Below are 21,151 nucleotides of genomic sequence, written 5' to 3'. Positions count from 1 at the left end.
CTGCAAAGCCACGAACAATCAAGCGCGGAGCTGACTCAATGTTGCAAGTTGTAGCCAAGAGAGATAAAAAGTCGTCTGCTCGAGCAAAAAGTCCTTCAGTTGCGCAAACTACCGATCCAGGAGTCGGTGAGAGCTCTGCTGGTCAAGTTTGACACTCATGTTGAAGCCACGGAGGCATCCAAGCATGAAAATTGCTGCTAATGCATACAAGCTGGGATACTTGGACTGCAGGAACGGTGCTCCTCCTTGTTGCCCTCTCGAACATGAAGATGGTGAGCAGCTCTATCTTGACTTGCCCCCTGCTCAAAGTGAGCAGCTCAATGCTGTGTATGTAGAAGCAGTTGAAGAGCAGGTAGCTGATGAAGTTGCAATGTAGGAAGACGAAGCCAAAGGTGGCCCGGCTGATGAGATTAGGGCAGATGCGGAGGAGGAGGCAGCTGGGGCTGTTGAGCAGATGATGCCGGTTGAGCAGAATCAGGTTCATTTCTTGTTGAACTTGACTGGTTGGCAGCTTTGTAATGGAATTTTCAGTTGTCTTTCAAACTTCAATTCTCATTGTATCTCGTAAGTGTATGTCCGGAGGCATAGCGCTTAAAAGAGACTCCATTGAATTTGTACTCGAGAAGTTGCTTGCCTACAATGGAGGTAAGGCTTGTAGCATGTGTGTGCATGTCGGGGACATAGCGCTTGAAAAAGGCTCCATTGAGTTTGTGCTTCGAGGAGCAGCTTGTCTGCAATGGAGGTGGGGCTTGTCGCCTGCGAGTGTATGTTGGTGACATAACACTCGAAAAGTGCTCCATTGAGTTCGTGCTTCGAGGAGCAGCTTGTCTGCAATGGAGGTTCCATTGAGTTCGTGCTTCGAAGAGCAGCTTGTCTGCAATGGAGGTGGGGCTTGTCGCCTGCGAGCATATGTCGGGGACATAATACTCAAAAAATGCTCCATTGAGTTCGTGATTCGAGGAGCAGCTTGTCTGCAATGTAGGTTCCATTGAGTTCGTGCTTCGAGGAGCAGCTTGTCTGCAATGGAGGTTGGGCTTGTCGCCTGCGAGCATATGTCGGGGACATAATACTCAAAAAATGCTCCATTGAGTTCGTGCTTCGAGGAGCAGCTTGTCTGCAATGGAGGTTCCATTGAGTTCGTGCTTCGAAGAGCAGCTTGTCTGCAATGGAGATAAGGCTTGTAGCCTGTGTGCGTATGTCGGGGACATAGCGCTTGAAAAAGGGGCTCCATGAAGTTTGTACTCGAGAAGTAGCTTGCCTTCAGTGGAGATAAGGCTTGTAGCCTGTGTGCGTATGTCGGGGACATAGCGCTCGAAAAAGGCTCCATGAAGTTTGTACTCGAGAAGTAGCTTGCCTTCAGTGGAGGTAAGGCTTGTCGCCTGTGGGCGTATGTCGGGGACATAGCGCTTGAAAAAGGCTCCATTGAGTTTGTACTCGAGAAGTAGCTTGCCTGCAATGGAGGTAAGGCTTGTAGCCTGTGTGCGTATGTCAAGGACATAGTGCTTGAAAAAGGCTCCATTGAGTTTGTACTCGAGAAGTAGCTTGCCTGCAATGGAGGTGAGGCTTGTCGCCTGCTAGCGTATGTCGGGGACATAGCGCTAAAAAAGGTCTCCATGAAGTTTGTACTCGAGAAGTAGCTTGCCTTCAGTGGAGGTGAGGCTTGTCGCCTGCTAGCGTATGTCGGGGACATAGCGCTAAAAAAGGTCTCCATGAAGTTTGTACTCGAGAAGTAGCTTGCCTTCAGTGGAGGTGAGGCTTGTCGCCTGCTAGCGTATGTCGGGGACGTAGCGCTAAAAAAGGACTCCATGAAGTTTGTACTCGAGAAGTAGCTTGCCTTCAGTGGAGGTAATGGAGGCTCGTCGCCTGCTTGGAGTCGAGCTGGTCAGCTGCAACTTGAACAATGGCCTTCTTGTTGTAGTAAGATGCCAACTGCTATTGGGAAGCTCGAACAATGGCCTTCTTGTTGTAGTAAGATGTGAGCTACTGTTGGTAAGTTGCAACTCGAACAATGGCCATTTCTCGTTCTTCTTCGAGCAGATCAAGGTTGACTTTCATCTGCTTGCAGTTTTGGTCAAGACTGCCCACCTCAATGCTTATGGAAGGGACTGTGATGTGTGGGGGGATGATTGCTTCTGTCCCATAGGCTAGGGAAAATGGCGTCTCGCCGGTTGATCTCCTTTTGGTTGTGCGATAAGCCCACAGGACTCCTGGTAACTCATCGACCCATTTTCCTTCTGCGCCTTCCAGTCTTTTCTTCAAGCAGTCCAGCACGATCTTGTTGGATGCTTCTGCTTGGCCATTACCTTGCGGGTATCTGGGGGTAGACAAGTGCTGTTTGATGCCATACTTCGCAAGGAATGCAGTGATCTGCTTGCCCACGAACTGTGTACCATTGTCGGTGACTATTGACTGCGGGCATCCGAACCGGCAGATGATGTTCTTCCAGATAAATCGTTCGACATCAGCTTCCTTGGTAGAGGATAAAGCCTCGGCCTCGATCCACTTGGTGAAGTAATCCGTGGCAACGATCATCATCTCCTTGTTGGCAGGTGTTGTCGGCATGGGTCCCACCAAGTCGATGGCCCATTGCATGAAAGGCCATGGACTGTTCTGCGGATGATATTCCTCAGCTGGCAAGCCAGGGATCGGCTTATATCGTTGGCACCGATCACATCTTTGAGCATACTCCGTTGAGTCTTGGCGCATGGTAGGCCAGAAGTAGCCTATGCTGAGAGCCTTCTGGGCAAGCGATCTGCCCCCAGCGTGATTTCCACATTCGCCGTCGTGTATTTTGCAAAGGACCTCGAGCGTCTGCGGGTACTTGATGCAAGTAAGGTGAGGGCCGGAGTATGATCTGCGAACAAGCATGTCACCTTTCATGTAGTACCTCGCAGCCTTCTGTTTGATTTTCCGAGCCTTGGACTTATCCTTGGGTAAGTTTTCGTTAACCAGGTAGTCAATGATGGGGTCTTGCCAGCTAGGATCCTCGTCGATCTGCATCAAGTTTGGCTGTTCTGCCTCTTCTATGCTTGGCTGGTCAAGGTGCTCGACCGGGATAGAGCGCCTGAACTGGGTATCAAGCGCTGATCCTAAGCTCGCCAGTGCGTCTGCGTGCGCGTTCTCTGCTCGAGGAACTTGTTGGATGGTGAAGGTAGGAAAAGCCTTCAACAGCTCTTGGACTTTGTCAAGGTACAAGATCATCCTTGGGTGCTTCGCCATGTATTCTCCTGAGGCTTGATTTATGATCAGCTGGGAATCTGAGTAAATGGCCAGCTTCTTGATTGACAGCTCCTTTGCCAAGCGCAAGCCAGCGAGCAATGCCTCGTATTCTGCCTCGTTGTTTGAGGCTGGGAAGCCAAGCGTGATAGCTTGCTCCAACAGGGTTCCATCCGGAGTGATGATGACGACACCTGCCCCAGCTCCTTTTTGGTTCGACCCTCCATCTACGCGCAACTGCCACATGTCTCTGGGTTGGTCAGGTTCATCGGAGGTCTTGTCTGCTCTCGAACTTTCCTTCTTTTTGCTGACCAGCTTCTCTTCTTCAGCCGATGGCGTGAATTCTGCGACAAAGTCTGCCAAAGCTTGGGCTTTTATTGCAGTCTTCGGCCGGTAGAGGAGGTCGTATTGGCTTATCTCTATAGCCCACTTCATGAGTCATTGAGACGCGTCAGGGCTGTGCAGGATTGACCTCAAAGGAAAGTCGGTCATGACGATGACTCGATGAGCTTGGTAGTAGGGTCGCAGCTTTCTCGCGGAAACTACAAGGGCCAAAATGAGCTTCTCCAATTTTGGGTAGCGAGTCTCAGCATCGAGAAGGGCTTTTGACGTGTAGAATACAGGATGTTGGGCCCCCAGTTCTTCTCGGATGAGAGCTGAGCTGACGGCTGAGTTGGACACCGCCAGGTACACGAACAAGTCTTCACCAGGAACTGGCTTCGAGAGCAGGGGAGGTGAAGTGAGGTAAGTCTTCAAATTCTGGAAAGCTTCTTCGCACTCCTCGTCCCATTTATCTCTTTGCCCCTTCTTTAAAGCCTTGAAGAATGGTCTGCACTTGTCGGTGGATCTCGAGAGGAATGGGTTGAGGGCCGCTGCTCTGCCCGTCAGACTTTGTATTTCCTTTACTGTTGAAGGTGACTTCATCTCGAGAATGGCCTTGATTTGGCGTGGGTGTGCCTCGATACCTCGTTGAGTTACTAGGTATCCCAGGAATCGACCGGACGATACACCGAACGTGCACTTACTTGGATTCAACTTCATGCGATACTGGCGGAGCAGGCTGAACGCCTCAGTGAGGTTCTTGATGTGGTCTGCTCGCTTAGGGGCTTTGACCAGCATGTCATCCACGTAGACTTCCATGGTCTTGCCGATCTGCTCCTTGAAAATTTTATTCACGAGCCTTTGGTAGGTTGCTCCGGCGTTCTTCAGCCCAAAAGGCATGACCTTGTAGCAGTAGGTCCCTCTTTCTATGATGAAAGAGGTCTTCGCCTTGTCATCTTCGTACATTAGGATTTGATTATAGCCGGAGTAGGCGTCCATGAAGCTGAGCAGCTGATTGCCGGAAGTTGAATCCACGAGCTGATCAATTCTCGGCAATGGGAAGTTGTCTTTTGGGCAAGCTTTGTTGAGGTCGGTGTAGTCAACACAAACTCTCCATTTGCCCTTTTCCTGCTTTGCCACCAGTACAACGTTGGCCAGCCATTCTGAGTAGGAGACCTCTTCAATGAAGCCGGCAGCTAAAAGCTTATTGATCTCGGCTTCGATGATCGCAACTCGCTCGGGAGCGAAGTTGCGTCTCTTCTGCACCACGGGTTTGCTGACAGGGTTGACATGGAGTCGGTGGCAGATGATGTTCGGGTCGATGCCAGGCATGTCAGATGGCGACCATGCGAACGTGTCTTTGTTCTTTTGGAGGAAGGTGGTCAGCTCCACCTTCTCGTCTAGGCTTAGGCGCGAGCCGATCCGCGCTTTTTTGTCTGGCTGGTCAGGATCGAGGGGTACTAACTCAACGTCTTCCTCAGGCTTCCAACCTTGTTCAAGGGAGCCTTCCGGGCGGATTCCCTCATCTCGATCCTCCTTGTCTGGATTCTGGCGTGAGCCGATCTGCGCTTCTTTGTCTGGCAGGCCAGGATCAGGGGGTACTAACTCAACGTCATCCTCAGGCTTCCAAACCTTTTCAGGGGAGTCTTCCGGGCGGATTCCCTCGCCTTGATCCTGGCTCCTTAATTGCTATTTTGAGGTAGCAACTTCCTTTCCGTTCGGGCTTGCTTGTCTGTTGGGAGTGTTTCCTGCCTCGTCAGTAGCCTGCATTACTGGTGTGAACTGCAGCTGTTTGCTCTTCTTGAGCCCTTGGGCTGTGCATCTCCTTGCCATGACTTGGTCACTGTTGATCTGTCCGATCCCGCCACCAGGGATGGGGTAGCGGATCTTCTGGTGTAGAGCAGATGTGATGGCTTCGATCTTGTTGATCCATGGTCGGCCCAAAATCCAGTTGTAGGGAGAGACCTCGTCGATGACCATGAAGGTTTGCGAGCAGACCACTGGGGGTGAGCGGACGTCTAGGTCAATTGTCCCAACAGTGATTGACGTGGCCCCATTGAAGCCGGTGAGTGATCTGGCAAGTTTGCTGATCTTGGGCTCCAATCCCATCTGTTGGATAACAGATAGTTGCAGGATATTGGCTGCGCTGCCCTCGTCCACGTGAACTCGCTCGATCACAGCTTGTTCAATTTGGATGCAGATTACTAGGGCGTCATTGTGCGGCAGATCAAGCCCGATCAAGTTCTTCTTCTGAAAGCCGATGATGGGTGTATCTGCAATGACTGGTACTCCCGTTGTGACTTGGGAGACATAAGTCGCCTGCGCGATCTTTCTCTTACCCTCCTTGGTGGTCAGCCCGGACTCCTGGGAGTCAGCTAGAATGGTGTTGATCCGTATGACCTTTTGGGGAGGTTCCTTGGCAACCGCATCACGATCCTCAATCTGCTGGATGGCCTTCTTTGCAACGAATTCCGTGCAATGGCCGTCTCTGACCAGCTCCTCAAGATGCCTTTTCCAGGCGTTACAGTTGTTTGTGTAATGACCGTGTTCCCCGTGGAATGCACAGTATTTATTGGTGTCCCTTATAGAGGGATCTCCCCTCATAGGTGGTGGTCTTCTCACCCACGGTTTGTTCTTCACTTGTGCCAGGATCTGGTGGATCGGGATAGTGAACTCAGTGAAGGTTCCTGTTTCCGAGCCTCCCTCTTGGGGCCGCGATCTGCGCTTGTCTCGGGCTTTTTCTCGAACTTGTTGCCCTTTTGGCTCGCCTGCCTTGTCGGGTGATCAGCTGGCTTGCTGGCTTTCTTCGCCGCAATACGATCGTCGTCCCAAAGTGTGTAGCGCTCTGCCGTCGCGAAGACCTCTGTCAAGGTTTGGCTTGGAGTTATGGCCAGCTCACGGTATAGCTCGTGTTCGGTTGGCAAGCCTTTTTTGAAAGCTGAGGATGCAACTTGGTCATTGCATCCTATGATGTTCGCCTTCTCAGCCTTGAATCGTCTGAGGTAGTCTCGAAGAGACTCGTCTGGTTTCTTGTGCAGGTTGAACAAGTGGTCTGCATGCTTTCTGACCGTCTTGTAGGAGGTGTACTCCTTTGTGAAGATGAGGGCGAACTCCTTGAAGTTGCCTATCGACCCGGACGGTAGGGTGTGGAACCAATCTTGAGCTGCTCCTCGCAGAGTCATCGCGAACACTTTGCACATCAGGGCGTCGTCTGCCTTGTACAGGATCATGGCACTCTTGAAGTGCCTCAAATGGCTCTCAGGGTCAGAGTCTCCCTTGAACGGAGTGATGGATGGCGTTGTGAACCGCTTTGGCGGTGGAGCTCGTTCCACTTCCTCGGTAAAGGGCGAGCAGTCGACTCGATCAATTTCTTTGCGCAGGGCCTCCTCCGTGCTTCCATTAAGTTGGAGACTTTGGAGTCGGTCATTCACTAACTTCTCGACATCCTCTGCTCGCAGAGGTAGTGGTTCAGGTCGATGTCTTCGGTGTCTCGAGCGCCGCTGGTTAACTTCCTCCTCGGTTCCCAAGGGTCGATCCCCTTGGTTGTTCTGCCCGTGGGGCAGATTAGGAGATTGAGCTTGTGAGGAGTCCTCTACGGCTTGCTGCCGCGTGTTGGTCCTCGAGCGGGCTGGTGAGCGTCGATTGTTGTGCTCGTCACGCGATTGTTCACGAACTCGAGCTCCATGTGAGCCCAGCCTGGATTGGTTACTTCCTTGTGGGCCTAAGCGGGCGTGGACATTGGACTGTGGGCCCAGCCTTTCGCGTACATTGGTCCTTGGACCTAACCTCGAACGGATCGTCGACCGGCTCAGAGTACGACTTGCAGATGTCTGCGTCTCATCAGCACGATCTCGTTCTCTCCCCTGCCCGTTTGCCTGATCGGCTTGGGACCTCTCGAACTGCTCGCTGACATGCTCGTGCGTCCTCCTCTCCTCGTCACGGGATCCAAGGTTAGGGCCTTGGTTCAAGTTGATTTGCCTGAGTAGCTGGCCAATCAGGTTGTTCTGATCGTCGACTCTTTGTGTAAGTTGATCAACCCGTGAGTTAAGGTCCACCTGACCAGAGGTGTGCATTGGGCCCAATGGCACGTGGGCTAGGGCTCCATTAGACGCGTACACAGGTGCATACGTCAAGTGTGGTGGCAGAGGAGGGAGAGAAAGGATATGCTCCAAGGCTGGGGAGGCACCAAAGTAGCCATGGGGCTGTGCAGCAAGTCCGGCAGTTGAGTGGTGTGGCTGCTGCTGTGTTCCGACAGCAGGATGGCGCGGCAGAGCAGCTCCGGCCGCTGGCGCTTGTGGCTGCATGGCTGTGCAGGTCACAGGACCACGTGGTGGCTGTTCTGCAATTCCAGTAGCTGTCTGCGGCGGCTGTTCTGCAATTCCGGCAGTTGGAGGTGGCTGCGAAGCACTTGGAGGCGGACGCAAGGCGTTGGCAGCCACGATTCCGTGAGGTTGCAGAGAGGCTTCCACCACGAAACCATGAGACGGGCCCGTCGTGGTGGTGTTACTCTTCGAACGTCTTGTATCGACCATGGTTGATTGGAAAAAGTTGTGGAAAATGAATTTGGAGCACGCTTTGAGTATAATTTCGCGCTCTCAATGAAAGCACCAATTTGTGGGAGCAAATTTCCTCCCACGGGAATATTCGCCTAAAGATTCCTTCGTCTTTTCCGCACCTCTCTCTCCCTGCAAAATAGATCGGAGTAAAAGGACCACACCCGGGGGGTGTTGGCCAAAGGCCCTCCGATGCCTAAGTTAGGATGGGTGTTTCAAGGAAAACCGGGTGGCCGGAGCCGTGTGTGGAGGCCGGAGCCTTGTGTGAGAGAGAGAGAGAAAGAAGATGGTGGCTAGGGTTTGTGAAGGATAATTTCTGCAGAGTTTCAGTAGGAATTTAGACGTACCTTAACCCTTGTGTGTAGCTAGGTATTTATAGGAGCCTCGGAGGCTAGGGTTTCAGAGGAATAATTCCGTAGATGGAAAGGAATTATTCCTCCCCGATTAGGCGAGATTTGATTAATTAGGGATTTGATTTATCTGATTTAAATCAAATCCCTAATTAGGGTAGGAATCAAATCAATCCCCATTTTAATTAGGTAATTGCTAATTTAATTGGGTAACTCCCAATTAAATTGAGTAACTCCCAATTAGGTCAAATAATCCCCAAATGGAAGGAATTATTTGACCTAGGGTGATTTAATTCGGTTCCCAAACATAATATGGAAAAACAATCCAACAACCCAACGTGATCAGAGAGAGAGAGAGAGAAGACTTTGTTCTGTTCTGTTCTGCTCAGTGGCGAATCCAGGATTCGAAATCCGGCTAGGCGAAACTTACATTAAAAACTTGACGTTATGAGTGAATCTCATTAATAAACATAAAAATATACACCTAGTAGGAGGACATAATGAGCCTTACCATCAAATGCATCTCTATATATAAATAAAAGTTTAGCAACAAAGAAAAAACTAATCTTTTTCTTTAAAAAAAAAAAATTCCAACAAATTCTTTGTTTTCTTGGGGTTCGGATTGTGATCCGACATAACAAAAGATAAACTATTTAATCCAACATCCCAAAAAAAAAAAATCAAATAAATTCTCATAATAACATCAATGCCTTTAATCAAACATTAACATATCAAGAACAAATCAAACATCTCAACAATACCAATATCAAATCAAACATCTCAACAAAATTCCAAAAATCAAAGACCTTATTAATTTCAACAAAGTCAGCAAATTAAAATTCATTCTTAAGTAAACGCTAGAACAGATTAGAACACATAACTTCTAACCTATTTAAAATATGTTAGATTCAATGTTGTCATATACAACATCTTAAAATTTGAGGTAGGTAATTAAAGAGGAGATAATTAAAGAAGAGAGAAATTTTAGGTTATGAATACATGTGGGTTGCTCTTTGGGTGGGCATAGGTTTGTATGTTTCACATGAGTTGCCCTATTATATATGGGTATTTTTTATTTTTTAAAATTTTGGGGTAGGCAGTGATAGAAGACATAATGATGACAGAAGACATGACAGAAGACACACTCGGTGAATACCACTAGTTAACATACAATAGTAAATTAAACTAGCAAACTTTGTTTTCCTTAGAACCAGGCGTGGAAACATCCACTGACAGTTTCAATATTCTATTCCTAGTGCATTGCAACTTTATACTTTTGTTTTGTTTATATATCCTATGCGGATGTATCATTGTAAAAAACAACAATCAATTCAATAACAATTATTCATTATAATACTTTTCAAGCTCTTTCATGGTATCAGAGCTCTTGTCTTGAGACTCTCGATCCAATTTTTTTTTTTTTAACTCTGTTCTTGTTTAATTGTTTGTTCTTGGTTGTTGTTTCCTGTTCTGGTTGAGATGGCTTCATCTTCTACCTCTCTGGCCAGTTCTCTTCCCAACGTCTCATACTTGGTTTCGATCAAACTTGATCGCACCAATTATCTGCTATGGCTTGCGCAATTCACTCCTCTGTTACAAGCCAATGATCTCTATGGTTATGTTGATGGTTCTCAAACTTGTCCTGCAAAACTCCTTGATGATAAGTCCACTCCAAATCCTGAATATGCGACTTGGCAGCGACAAGATAAGCAAATTATGAGTTGGATCAACTCTACGTTAACTTCCACTGTTCTTTCTACTGTGGCTCGATGTGCTACTTCTGCTGAGGTGTGGAAATCCTTGGCCACTCGTTATGCTTCGCAGTCTCGCTCTCGTATACTTCAGCTTAAATTTCAGCTCCAATCTACTAGGCGTGGTAGTATGTCTATTACTGCGTATATTGATAAGTTGACCGGTATTGCGGACCAACTTTCTCTTGCTGGTAAACCTCTCGATGATGAGGATTTTATTGAGATTATTCTTAATGGTGTGGGTCCTGCTTATGAGAGTGCTGTAAACTCTATTAAAGCTCGTGAAACTTCTATGCTGCTGGATGATGTTCTTGCTCTCCTTTTGAGCGCTGAGTCTCGACTTGAGGACTCCAACTCTCTCCTTTCAGATTCTACCTCTACGGCTCTCTATACTACGACTTCTCAAGGACGCAGTCATGGTTCTGGTTCTCATGGTCGCAGTTTTGGTGGCTCAGGTTTTGGCCGTAGCAACAGTGGTCGTGGCAACAATAGTCGTGCATTTGACTCTTATGACAGTTCCAATCAATTTGGTGGTCGCAGTTATGGTGGTTCCAATCAGTTTGGTGGTCGTGGCTTTTCACGTGGACAAAGGGGTTCTTATTCTGGTACTTTTCATGGATCAAGTCGTGGGAATGAAATTTCTGGAGGGTTCACAAATTCTGTTGGCCGTGGTCATTCCTTTGCTCATGAGAATTCCCTTTCTGGTGGCTTTCCTCGTCCTAACCGTTTTTGTTACAATTGTGGTGATCCTCGCCATCTTGCTAATAATTGCTCGAAGCCTAAGCAGTTTTATGAATCTCGCTCCCCACGTGTACCTTCTCGAGCTTTGGTAGCAACTCATTCTGCTGCAGGTTCTAATGATACTTGGTATACAGACAGTGGGGCATCTTCACATATCACTCACGATTTTGCTAATCTTCGTCTTCCAACTGCATATACGGGTCAAGATCAAGTGTCGGTTGGCAATGGTGCAGGTTTACCTATCGAGCATATTGGCTCTGGTTCTTTGTCTTCCTTTAAGCTCAATAATCTTCTTCATTGTCCTTCTGTGTCCCACAATTTGTTGAGTGTTCAAAAATTTTCTTCTGATAATCATTGTTATTTTATTTTCACACCTTCTTCCTTTTACGTGAAGGATCTATCCACGGGGAGGACGCTTTTCCAAGGCAAGAGTGAGAACGGTTTGTATCCGTTTCGGGTGGAGTCATGCAAATTTGTAGCTCTCATTGGTGAACGAACAACTCCTTCTGTGTGGCACCAACGCTTGGGTCATCCTTCTAACGATATTTTTCATAAGCTCAGCTCTGTTATTCCTGTTAGTTCTTCTAAGTCAAGTCTTATGTGTCATACATGTCCTTTAGGAAAGAGCACTAAGCTCCCTTTTCCTTTATCTTCATCCATTTCCGTTTCTCCACTTCAATTAGTCCATTGTGATATTTGGTCTTCGCCAGTATCTTCAAATAAAGGCTCCAGGTATTTTATCTTATTTGTGGATGATTTCTCTCGATATACTTGGATATATCCTTTGCAATATAAATCTGAGGCCTTACATTATTTTCAGAAGTTTAAATTATTGGTTGAAAATCTCCTCTCCATTAATAATGTATATACAATTAAGGCATTGCAAACTGATGGTGGTGGTGAGTTTATGAGTCATAGTTTTCAAACTTTTTTATCTAAGAATGGAATTTTTCATCGTGTCACTTGCCCACACACACCGGAACAAAATGGGGTAGCTGAACGTAAACAACGTCATATAGTGGATATGGGACTTACTCTCCTTGCTACTGCTCAAATGCCCCAATCTTTCTGGGTAGATGCTTTCAATACCTCAGTTTATCTCATTAATCGTCTTCCTGCTCGACAATTGCATTTTCTATCACCTTATGAAAAGTTGTTTGGTCGTGCTCCATCTTATTCTGTTTTTCGTGTGTTTGGTTGCGCGTGTTTTCCTTATTTACGTCCATATAACAAAAATAAACTAGAATTTCGGTCTAAAAAATGTGTTTTTCTAGGATACTCATTAAATCATCAAGGGTATCGTTGTTATGATCCTGTTTTCGGGCGTGTTTACCTATCTCGCCATGTTGTATTTGATGAGACTTATTTTCCTCTTGCTACTGTTGCACTCCCTCAACCACTCTCACCCTTGGCTGAGCACCAACCTGTGGTTCTTCATCCTTCTCCAGGTCCTCCTCAGGTAACATTTCCTGTTGTTTCCTCTTCTTCTCATTCTGATACTAACGATTCTTTATCTTTGTTATCTAATAGTGTCACACCTTCTAGTCCTGCATTTTCTCCTAATCCCCCATCACCACAAACCTCACCTCGTCTTCTTTCTCAACCCCTTTCTTTGTCATCACATTTGCCACCATTGTCCCAAGATCCTTCCTCCAACCCGGGCCTCTCATCTCCTCATCAACCGTCTTCTCCCATAGTGTCTCCAGGTTTTCTTCAATTAGTCAAGACACCCTCTCATCCAATGCTTACTCGTCTTAAAACCGGCACTCGTAAACCCAATCCCCGATATGCATTGGTATCTTTTTCGCAGGATTTGAATCGTGAACCATATAGTTTTCGTGAAGCAAATCAATCTCCTTCTTGGCGCTCCGCAATGGATGCTGAGTTTCAAGCCCTTCAACAAGCAGGCACATGGGATCTTGTTCCTTCTTCTCAAGCTACTCATATTCTTCCTTGTAAGTGGGTATATCGCATCAAACGCAAATCTGACGGCTCACTTGAACGTTTTAAAGCTCGGCTTGTTGCAAACGGTTTTCTTCAACAAGAGGGTATTAATTATACTGAAACCTTCAGTCCTGTTGTTAAGCATGTCACCATCCGCATTGTTCTATCACTTGCTGTCTCTCATGATTGGCCTATTCGTCAACTAGACGTACAAAATGCATTTCTTCATGGGCATCTTACTGAGGAGGTATATATGCGTCAACCGAAGGGTTTCGAAGATCCTAGAAGACCTCACCATGTTTGCCGACTTCGCAAGTCTATTTATGGTCTTAAACAAGCCCCGAGGGCATGGTTTCACAAGTTTTCTGAGTTTCTTCTTCAATATGGGTTTGTTGGTTCTCAGGCAGATCACTCCCTCTTTATTTACAATAGACATGGTGTTTATACTCTCTTGCTTATATATGTGGACGATATTTTAATTACAGGAAATCAGAACAGTCAGGTTCAGTCTCTTATTACCTCTCTTGGTAAAGCTTTTGCAATGAAGGATCTTGGGCCTCTTAATTATTTCTTGGGTATTGAAGCTACTCGCACACCTACTGGTCTTCATTTATCACAAAATAAATACACATGCGATCTTCTTGTTCGTGCTCACTTGCAGGATTCTAAACCATGTGCCACCCCAGTTGCTTCTGGTTCCCAACTTAGTGTCACAGATGGTATACCATTGTCTAATCCTCATGAATACCGCAGTCTTGTTGGGGCTTTACAATATTTAACGATCACTCGTCCTGACATTACCTACGCTGTCAATCAAGTTTGTCAACATATGCATCAGCCCACTACCGTCCATTGGATTGCAGTTAAAAGAATTCTTCGCTATTTGAAAGGTTCATCCTCTGAGGGGCTGTTTTTCACACGAGGCAATACTACCTTAGTAGCATATTCTGACTCTGACTATGCGGGCAATCCGGATACTCGTCGGTCTACAGGAGGTTTTTGTATGTTCTTGGGTCCCAACTTGATTTCTTGGAGTTCTAAGAAGCAACGCACCGTTGCTCGATCTAGCACTGAGTCCGAATATCGACAAATGGCTATCACCGCAACCGAGATAGTTTGGGTGCAGCAACTGCTTCTTGAACTATCGGTTTCTCAACATTGTCCACCTTTGTTATGGTGTGACAATACCAGTTCTATTGCTTTGGCCTCCAACCCTGTGTTTCATGCTCGGACTAAGCACGTGGCCATTGATTATCATTATGTTCGTGAATTAGTGATTGCTCGGGACTTGGATGTTCGTTATGTCTCCACTAGTCACCAACTTGCAGACATTTTTACGAAAGGCCTCTCTTTTGCTCGCTTTACTTTCTTAAAATCCAAGCTCATTCGCTCTCCGCTTCTGAGCTTGCGGGAGGATGATAGAAGACATAATGATGACAGAAGACATGACAGAAGACACACTCGGTGAATACCACTAGTTAACATACAATAGTAAATTAAACTAGCAAACTTTGTTTTCCTTAGAACCAGGCGTGGAAACATCCACTGACAGTTTCAATATTCTATTCCTAGTGCATTGCAACTTTATACTTTTGTTTTGTTTATATATCCTATGCGGATGTATCATTGTAAAAAACAACAATCAATTCAATAACAATTATTCATTATAATACTTTTCAAGCTCTTTCAGGCAGCAGCCTACCTTGCCCTAGGCATAGGACCGCCTTCTGCTCTTATTTTGATTTGTTATAAACTGTGAAGCATACTCATCAAAGATTGAAAACAAAGATGACGATAATAGGGAAGAAGATTAAGGACAGTTATAGTGAGAGAGTTAGTTTACGTACCCTTCCAATGGCTTCAAACAGAGAGGCATTGAAAGAAGCGGCAGTCAAAATGACCTGAGGGAAGCTGGTAGCTCCCGGAACCACATTCGAAAACTTGGTCCCGGGGCCAACGTTGGAGACTCCATGTAAAGCTTCAGACCACCACTCGTACTTTGGTATCCCAAGCCTGCTCACACTCCCTGCACTGTTTACCAAGAACCCAATTTTCTCTTGCAATGTCAGCCTCTTCCCCAAGTCCGCTACCCTCAAATCGATCGCTAATGACGTGCCCGTCTAAATGCTTATATGAAAGGAAGATAAATATATAGTGGTATACAGGTGAAATTATATATTATCATGCATGTCAGTGTCCATTAGACGTGCCTCATTTTTCATCGATGTCCTGTGTAGCCATGATTAGATATTGTCTTACGTCTACATGTGGTGGACAAATCTCATGGGTTCTTTTTTTCTTATATCCAATTTTATTGGTTCCCTTGCACTACAAAATATATACAGGCATGATGATAATATATAGTACGTTAATGGAAACAGACTATGCAGAATTATGGGTATCAAATTGTTTACTAATATCTTGCTACGTGGATTTAGACCCTCCACTTAGCTATAACAACTGAGACAAACCCTCGTCGACCGATTACTTTATTTGTTAGCTATAACATCACCGATGACCCGCCTTACGTTGTTACGAAGGCATCCTCGGATCGGCCCACTCGCTTGGTGCATACGGAGGTACCCATGCATGTGTACAAGATGTATCACGTGATTATATTACCGTAATATTCTATCATTTCTCACTATGAAGAATTAAAGGTGCCCACGTGTTGGACCGCCGTTGGGCCACTTCTAAGATAAGACCTGCGGATTTAAAGAACCATTAATTATTTATATTTAAATTCTTAAGGCGATTAATTTTGTGTTCAACATTTTTTGGTTGTAGAGGTCCCACAATCGCTTAACTTATATGCAAATGGAGAGTGATTTACATGTTTTTTTTAATTAAGACAAAAGGTAGATAGGATAATTATATGATTTGTACGATCTTAAGAAGATAACTTGATACAATTTGGACTGCAAAAATTGACGGACTGACTTAACCTATGTCCATGTGGTTGGCTTAACCTTGTCCCTTTCTTTGGGCAAATATTAAATCAACAAGCTCGAGCAGGTTTGAACTTATCATGACAGATGGATGGAGCAATTTGTGGAGCCACAACATTTAATGCTCAATCTATATACGGGTCACTATTCATTATATATTTCGTGAAGCAAAGGGTAGCTGATACGCACATTGGACAAAAAAGAACATTCCTCCTCAAATATCAGTATTTGGTTCAGTAAATTTTCCTTGAATGTTTATATTATAGACTTATTTTTAGGGCTTGTTTGGGAGTGATTCTGGATATGCCGGAATCACTTCTGTGGAGAAGCAACCCCCATGTGCTTCTCCATATAATCACTTTAAGTGATATAAAATCATTTAAAGTGTTTTTTTTTTTTATAGAGAAGTGATTCTCCATATGAGTGTTTTTTGGCTTATTCAGAATTACTCCCAAAAGAGCCCTTAATATGCATGGTTGTTAGATTCGTCGGTCACAGATCTTCTTTGTAAACTTTTTATCTTTTTGAAAGGAAAAAAAACTCATTATATTTATCATATGTTTTGTGAAACTAATATGGTAGCTAATACATTGGCCAACAAAAAAAAATAGACATTCCTCCTCAAATACAAAACTACTTTTAATATGTATGGTTGTAGGATCCGCCTCGGATCTTCTTATTGGAAATATTCCTAAAAAGCCAAACATTTAATGTAATCTTTTAAGGATATTTATTGAATCAAATGACAAGTTTATTGTTTAATAATAATTGTCTTATTAATAGTTATACATGCTTAAACAATACGTTCATGAGACATTTACTTTTTAATCCTCATATCTTAAATAGTTCATAATCATATAATTATTAATTGTTAATGGATAATTAGAAAAGACAAGTACATACTACGTCTCCTCAATTGAAAGGATGATTAGTCTCAAGTCAATCAAGTGGAGACACTGAGACAATGTGTAGGTGTTGAATTGTGGGGTTTTTTTTGCTGCAAAAGGCTTGTGTCTTTTTGTTTAGTCCATGACTCTCCTTGCCTTTGAGAGCGAGTGGATTTTCCCCACTCATGTCGGTGTTTGGCTGCTCTTTTTCTTTGGTTGTATATTTAGAGTTTCTGTAGCAAATGTACAACAATGTTTTGGGTAGATCTATTTTCTTTGGGTATACTCCAGTTTGTCTCAGTGACGACTAGGTGGTTGAATTGTTTACTCTCAGTTTCTTGAGTTGCAATAATTACATTAATTCTTTGCGAGTGTGGTGTTTGTTTGTTGTCTAGTTTTTACTTATGTTTTATACTTGTGAGAGTTTAAAGATTGTAGTTGTATTTGTAGTTTTGGGCGCTGCGGTTCATGTCTGATTTGTTCAGGCTAACGAATTTTATGTCGAAATTTCTTTGGCCTTATGTGGCTATTAGTAGAGATATATTTGGTGTGCTTGTTGTTGATGAATTCCTCCTTATATGAATTAACTCTAAGTAAGTACTATGTTTCCATATTTATATTAACCCGTCGTAGTTATCTGCACATATTCTAGCTCTTGTGGTTGACGATCTTTGTACTTGATTTATGAATACAAACAAAAGCAAAAGATAAATCCTCACGTTTCATGAGAGAGAAAACTTCCTCCACCACCTCTATCTCTCTTTCAACTTCCTTCTTTTTGTTTTGGACAAATCTTTTAACTTCCTTCTAGTCAGAGAATAATTGTACAAGGGAATAAAACGAATGTGGTCCAAAGTGTTGTGAACTGATGATAACTTATTATTTGGTGATGAGAATTGAGATCTCAGCGAGTGCTGCATGATAAATTAAAGATTAGATTTGAAGCCAATGAACGTGCATTCTACGTTCGGTGACAAAAATGGCGGCAAAAGGCATCACATGATGTAGTTTTCCTTTGCTTTCTATTCACTCCATGACAGAAATTGGAAGAATATATCATTGCATTTGGATATTGAGTCAAGCTGTTTAAGTTCAGTGGTTGGCAGGTCAGCTTCCATAATTTCTCACTCCTTGGACTATCCAGTACTTACTACATTCGAGTCTTTTAGTTCTTGAATTTAGTTGGGGCTCTTAGAGATTGGTAATGTTGTTGGCCCGTGATTCATTTGTGGGCTGTCCACTATATTTATTTATTAAGAAAAATAAATAATTATTTTCCGTTGGATTTTGTTTATGAGAAAACAATATTTTGAATTATTATAATGTAGAACGGGAGAATCGAACTTAGGTGCAAAAGGGCATGCACACTGCCATAGTCAACTGACCTAATCTAGGTGTGTAATTCCGTGGGACTTAAGTGTCCATAATGTAGATTCATATCTCTTATAATTTAAGAGTATTAATAGTAAATTTTAAACGCAGGATAAGTATAGTTGATAAAAAAAGAAAACTGGAACTTAGAGTTGGGTATCTCCACCAACTGCAATGACTTATCGGCCAAGGCCATCCTTGCCGGCAACTCCCTGACGCCTGCACGACCCTCATTTTCTATACTGGCTCCTTTCCTTTTCACACTAACTCTCTGCACGTATAATATTTGTTATAAGTATTGTTTGTGAAGGATTAGGTAGACAAAAGAGATTAAGGGCTATCGAGAGTCATGAACAGTTAATAATTAATTTAATTAGAGAGTTAGTTAGAGCCATGAAATATAATTAATATGAATGATTTGGATAAAGGATGGAGCTCTGGGTTGCTGGCTGTCATGAGCAGAGTACGTACTGCGTAGGAGGGAAGGGGGACCAATGCAAGTTGCAACTTTCAAGCAGTGTGTTATGGTCGTTGGCTTGTTGCACAAAATAAGCATGTCCGGGACCCCGCTATGTTCGATAAGACATGATTACTGACTCGCTTGGCACCCAACAAAGCCAACCACTTGCTCTCTACCAAAGCTAGCCAACTTTATATATAAGTGATAGTCTAAACTATAAGGGAGAGGGGGTTTCTTACCACACATTACCAACGTGTCATGGGAAGTTCAAACTTGAGACCAATGTGTGCAAGTCAAGGCTCTTATCTAGTTGTGACCAACTAAATAGGCGAGCATGGTGCTTTAAGAAAATACTGAAATGACAACCATTTTATTAAGTGGTTAATGGTTTTGGATTCAATTAAAATACAATGTGGAGTGTTCCTCACATAAACTCATTTGAAAAATTCCTCAATTAATGTTGTTGAAGAATACACGAGTCCCACATAGGAAACTTAACAAAATAGAAATTCGCATAGAATAAATGGTTTCACTCCTAATAAAATCAAGGCCTTTTGTATAAAACCCCACACCGGCTAAACATGTGGTTAAGTTGGGAACAATATCAATATTACTAGTGGCGGGCCAAGAATCCGTCCCTCTGAAATCTTAACATATGCTATATATATATAGCCCGCAGCCACAACTATAGTTGCTGAATGAATCCAGTGTTATGCATAATCATGCATGCGTAGGGCTGTGATTGTGAATGTGATATTCACGTCCAATATTATAGGTTGTGGATCCCATTTAGTGGGAAATTTGGGTACCATTACCATTCCATCAGTTGTAGTTTTGTGTGAGTTCCGTGCTGATTATGATATGCATGTAATTCACACACGGCCCACTTTGAGATTATAGTGGCTGTAGGCGAAAACCGAAAAGGGGTCCTACATAATCCATATAACCTAATTCCTTGCAAGAAAAATTGTTAGCTTTTAATGGATAACATATATAACTAAAGATGAAAAAAGAAATATATGACTTTTGATATTCGACCATAAAGAAATTATATGACTTATCACCGACAAATTGAATGTAAAACCAACGTGCTAGAGATATTTAATTTTTTAGATAATTTTAGCAATGCCCCTTCAAATATAGACCTTGTTTCACTTTGCCTTCTAAACTTTTAATTTGATTTTAAGCCTCCTAATGTTTCAAACCGTGGTCAATGTGGCCCCTTTCGTCAAGTTATGATTTGGTTTACCCACTTAAACTCTAATTAATTCGACCCATTCTTCCCTTCATAGACCATTTTCACCTGGGGGTGTTTTTGTTCATTCAAGTTGAATGTACTCTTTTAAAATGAAATTTATGTTGGCCTAAAAAACAGTATTTTGGTTCCAATAATAAAAAATAAAAACAGTATTTTGGTTCCAATAATAAAAAATAAAAACAGTATTTAAAAAAACAAATTTGTTCCGGACTGTTAAGCCTTGGTAGTGGGGGCCTATGATGGAGTTGGATTTACCCACTCGTTGACAATGCTGGGCTTTCCTTATTAAGCCTTGGTAGACTTCGTGGACTATGGGCTTCAGAAAAAATAAGGGTGGGACCCGCCTAGCGCCTAGAACCTAGGCGGCTCTTTTAAAAAACATAATTAGTATAGCCGCTCGGCTATAAAATTAATTTCAAAAAAAGTTCACAATATATTATATTTCAAAACGTGTCGCCGCACGGCTATACTATTTATTTAAAAAAATTTAAAAACACAGTACAGCCGCTCGGCTATACTATTAATCTCACAAAAAATTTAAAAAACACCGGCGTATAGCCGATTGGCTAGGCTATACCCCTTTAATATATTATATTTTAAAAGTATAGCCGTGCGGCTATACGATTTATTAAAAACAATAAAAAAAAGAGGCCAGTATAGCCGCACGGCCGTACTATTTATTAAAAAAAAATTTATAATTTTGGCAATTTACAACTGAAAAGTTCATATAATGTTTTACAATAATTTATTTTAATATTTTAATGCAATAATATGTGAAAATTATGTGCATAATACTTGAATTTTGTTTGTATTATTGAAAACTTTGTAAACACCACATGTATTAAACATGAAAAATACATACATACGTGTAAAATACATATCTTGTGTGTTTGCTTTTAAAACAACTTGTATTTTACCGAGCCTTTAAGATATGTATGGAAAGCGGAAGTATTATTGAAAAATGTATACGTGCGTGTATAATACGAGCATTAAACAAGAAAATACTAAATTATTTATATATATGGATAATAACTCTGGAAAAAGTAAAAAATCAAAAGGGGACAATAGATACTCGGGTAATGGTCTAATAGTAACCCCAAAACACAAAAGCCCTAGAATCAAACCCTAGAAACAACAAGCAGCCGTCGTCGTCGCTGCAGCTAGAGGAAGAAGAAGAAGGTTCAGGGGAACTATCAAAGTGGATCTGTAGAGCATGGGATTGGGGAAGGAAGCCACCAACATACATCATGCTCAAGCGATCCATGAGCAGGTATTGGTCCAAATGGACCATTAAACTACAAAGCCCACATCTCCATAACATGATCTCAAATATGAGGATGGGTTGTAGGGG

General features: G+C 43.4%; 2 protein-coding genes across 2 annotated transcripts; both read right to left on the bottom strand.

The window, feature by feature from the left end:
* Positions 1–1,980: 1,980 nt before the first annotated feature.
* On the bottom strand, positions 1,981–4,869 carry LOC148298113 (uncharacterized). The gene is made up of 3 exons (XM_088249792.1): positions 4,648–4,869; positions 3,411–3,645; positions 1,981–3,134 (listed from the first exon to the last, which is right to left on the bottom strand). Exons 1-3 carry the CDS (start codon positions 4,867–4,869, stop codon positions 1,981–1,983), a joined length of 1,611 nt encoding a protein of 536 aa, XP_088105918.1.
* A 357-nt stretch (positions 4,870–5,226) lies between these two features.
* On the bottom strand, positions 5,227–6,141 carry LOC148298112 (uncharacterized). Its single transcript, XM_088249789.1, has one exon. It carries the CDS (start codon positions 6,139–6,141, stop codon positions 5,227–5,229), a length of 915 nt encoding a protein of 304 aa, XP_088105915.1.
* Positions 6,142–21,151: the final 15,010 nt, after the last annotated feature.

Source organism: Prunus avium, chromosome 1 (assembly GCF_965620075.1).
Source record: "Prunus avium chromosome 1, drPruAviu1.hap1.1, whole genome shotgun sequence".
Classification (NCBI taxonomy): Eukaryota; Viridiplantae; Streptophyta; class Magnoliopsida; order Rosales; family Rosaceae; genus Prunus; species Prunus avium.
The sequence above is the reverse complement of the archived record's forward strand: the minus strand, read 5'-3'. Positions and strand labels throughout refer to the sequence as shown.

Bases quoted from the DNA above. Each gene is read 5' to 3' on its own strand.
- LOC148298112 (XM_088249789.1), bottom strand. From the start codon at position 6,141: ATGAGGGGAGATCCCTCTATAAGGGACACCAATAAATACTGTGCATTC.
- LOC148298113 (XM_088249792.1), bottom strand. From the start codon at position 4,869: ATGCCTGGCATCGACCCGAACATCATCTGCCACCGACTCCATGTCAAC. The intron at 3,646-4,647 runs GTTTGTGTTGAC...TGACTCATGAAG, and splicing joins AGGAAAAGGGCAAATGGAGA to TGGGCTATAGAGATAAGCCA. The intron at 3,135-3,410 runs GTGTCGTCATCA...CCATCCAACAAG, and splicing joins CCAAAAAGGAGCTGGGGCAG to TTCCTCGAGCAGAGAACGCG.